Source organism: Lacerta agilis, chromosome 2 (genome assembly GCF_009819535.1).
Source record: "Lacerta agilis isolate rLacAgi1 chromosome 2, rLacAgi1.pri, whole genome shotgun sequence".
Lineage (NCBI taxonomy): Eukaryota > Metazoa > Chordata > Lepidosauria > Squamata > Lacertidae > Lacerta > Lacerta agilis.
In genome coordinates this window covers 45,871,203-45,873,236 of record NC_046313.1, presented here as the reverse complement: position 1 = coordinate 45,873,236, position 2,034 = coordinate 45,871,203, and the positions used below count along the sequence as shown (strand labels likewise).

Sequence of the window (2,034 nt, the reverse complement as noted above, 5' to 3'; positions counted from 1 at the left end):
ATCCAGTTTATGTGCAGATTTTTATTGTTCTGGTTATTTTTTGCATGAGGGAGCAAGTGGGCAAGTTAGCAGTCTCAAGTGGTATAGCCCAGACACAGGTTTACTATCTCATTGAGAACAGATTGAGAACTATGATGTAAGGAAGTCCCCAGATCATGCATTTGCCATGAACTAGTAACTTTATTGATCACAGCTTAGGCAAAATTCAGCCTCTCAGCCTCAGTGCTACTCCCATAACACCTCTATCTGCAATATGAGAATTATATGGAACTAGTTAGAGAATTTCTGTAGATAGTAACATAAATGAAGTTCTTTGAACACCATAAATCACTATATAAATGCTCAGGAATGTTATTTATTAAATATCCAGATTATGTGTATGAGTTTTGTGGTGTTTAAAGCATAATATAGATTATTAGTTATGCTTGGATGCCATACATTCAATAACACTATTTCCTTATTATATAAAGCTTTATTAAATGAGCCTGGAGGATTATAATGTCTATGAATATGAACCCCAGAATCATTGCCCAATATTTCCTATGAGTTTCTAAGGATTCGTTTAAAAGACAGCCTATTCTTTTTAAATAAACTATGTGGCAAGACACAAATCTAGACATACTTTCCTAACAGAATATGATCTTCTTCACTAAACTCTAGTTCTGAGGAAATATTTATGATTCAATTATCTGAAATGAGGTTGCAATGGGAAGTTGTATTTACATAGGTTTAGGGACAAAGGTAGCTGTCTCATACTTTTCTTTTCTTTTTATTGGGTTTTATAAACAAGAATAATGTATCATACTGAGTGAGTCTATTGCTCTATCTAGCTCAGTATTGTCTACAGTTGTTCTCTGGGGTTTCAAAAAAGAGAAATCCCCAGCCTTACTGGTCTGTTCAAAAGAGACCTTACTGGTCTCTTTTACCTGTTTTATCATTGTTAACAAGTTTATAATTGTATATTTTCTTGCTGTAACCCGCCTTAGGACCATGTGGTAAAGGCCATGTAAGATATCTTATAAATAAATAAAAGCATGGAGATATTGATTATTGAACATGGAGCCTTAAAATGCAAATCATGTGGTCTATCACTGAGTTATAGCCCCTCTCCACTGAGATGATTTGTTGTTGTTCAGTCGTTCAGTCGTGTCCGACTCTTCGTGACCCCATGGACCAGAGCACGCCAGGCACGCCTATCCTTAACTGCCTCTCGCAGTTTGGCCAAACTCATGTTAGTCGAGATGATATACTGAGATGATATACTGAGATGATATATGCTGTCAACTCTGAGAGGCTCAAGAATGGGCACAGTTCAGCCTTTTGTTGCATTGGGAGGAGGTCGCTGCGCGCTTCTGCAACCATGGCACAGGCAGAGTTTGAAAAAGCTGCAGAAGAAGTCAAGAAGCTGAAGACCCAACCAGCAGATCAAGAAATGCTGGATATCTACAGCCATTACAAGCAGGCCACAGTTGGAGGTGTAAATACAGACTGTCCTGGGATGCTTGATTTCAAAGGCAAGGCCAAGTGGGACACCTGGAATTCCTTGAAAGGAATGTCCAAAGAAGATGCAATGAAAGCATATATTTTAAAAAAGTGGAAGAGCTGAAGGGAAAATATGGAATGCAATAAACCCCTTTCCTGCATGCCTTTAAATGGAATCATGCCTTACTCTACTAACTTAAACTGTGTTACACAGTATGGCAGTGCCAAGACTTGATGCCACTTTCTATAATTAATAGCTGTGTAAATTTACTTCTAATGGTTTGTATAATAAACACTATCAAATAAAAAACAACAACTCTGAGAGGCTCAAGTACCCTTCTGAGCTCGTGGTAGAAGAGATCTGAAAAATATAGACTAATAGCAAAACCATTGGCAACCCGTAAATGTACGAGAAAAGATCCACCTTTTCAATAATCTCTGACGTGTTCCTGTTTCAACAAAGAACAGAACCTTTTGTACTTAAATGCCAAAACCATACATTATATTGAAAGGCATCTGTGATGGAAGTGCAGCAACAAATAGCTTACTCTT

General features: G+C 37.6%; 1 protein-coding gene across 1 annotated transcript; it reads left to right on the top strand.

Moving 5' to 3' along the window:
- The first annotated feature begins 1,306 nt into the window (after positions 1-1,306).
- On the top strand, positions 1,307-1,786 carry LOC117041273 (acyl-CoA-binding protein-like). Its single transcript, XM_033139854.1, is given in 2 exon segments — positions 1,307-1,585; positions 1,588-1,786. Coding segments are annotated over 2 exon segments (267 nt in total). The 5' UTR covers positions 1,307-1,360; the 3' UTR covers positions 1,630-1,786.
- The last annotated feature ends 248 nt before the right edge of the window (positions 1,787-2,034 follow it).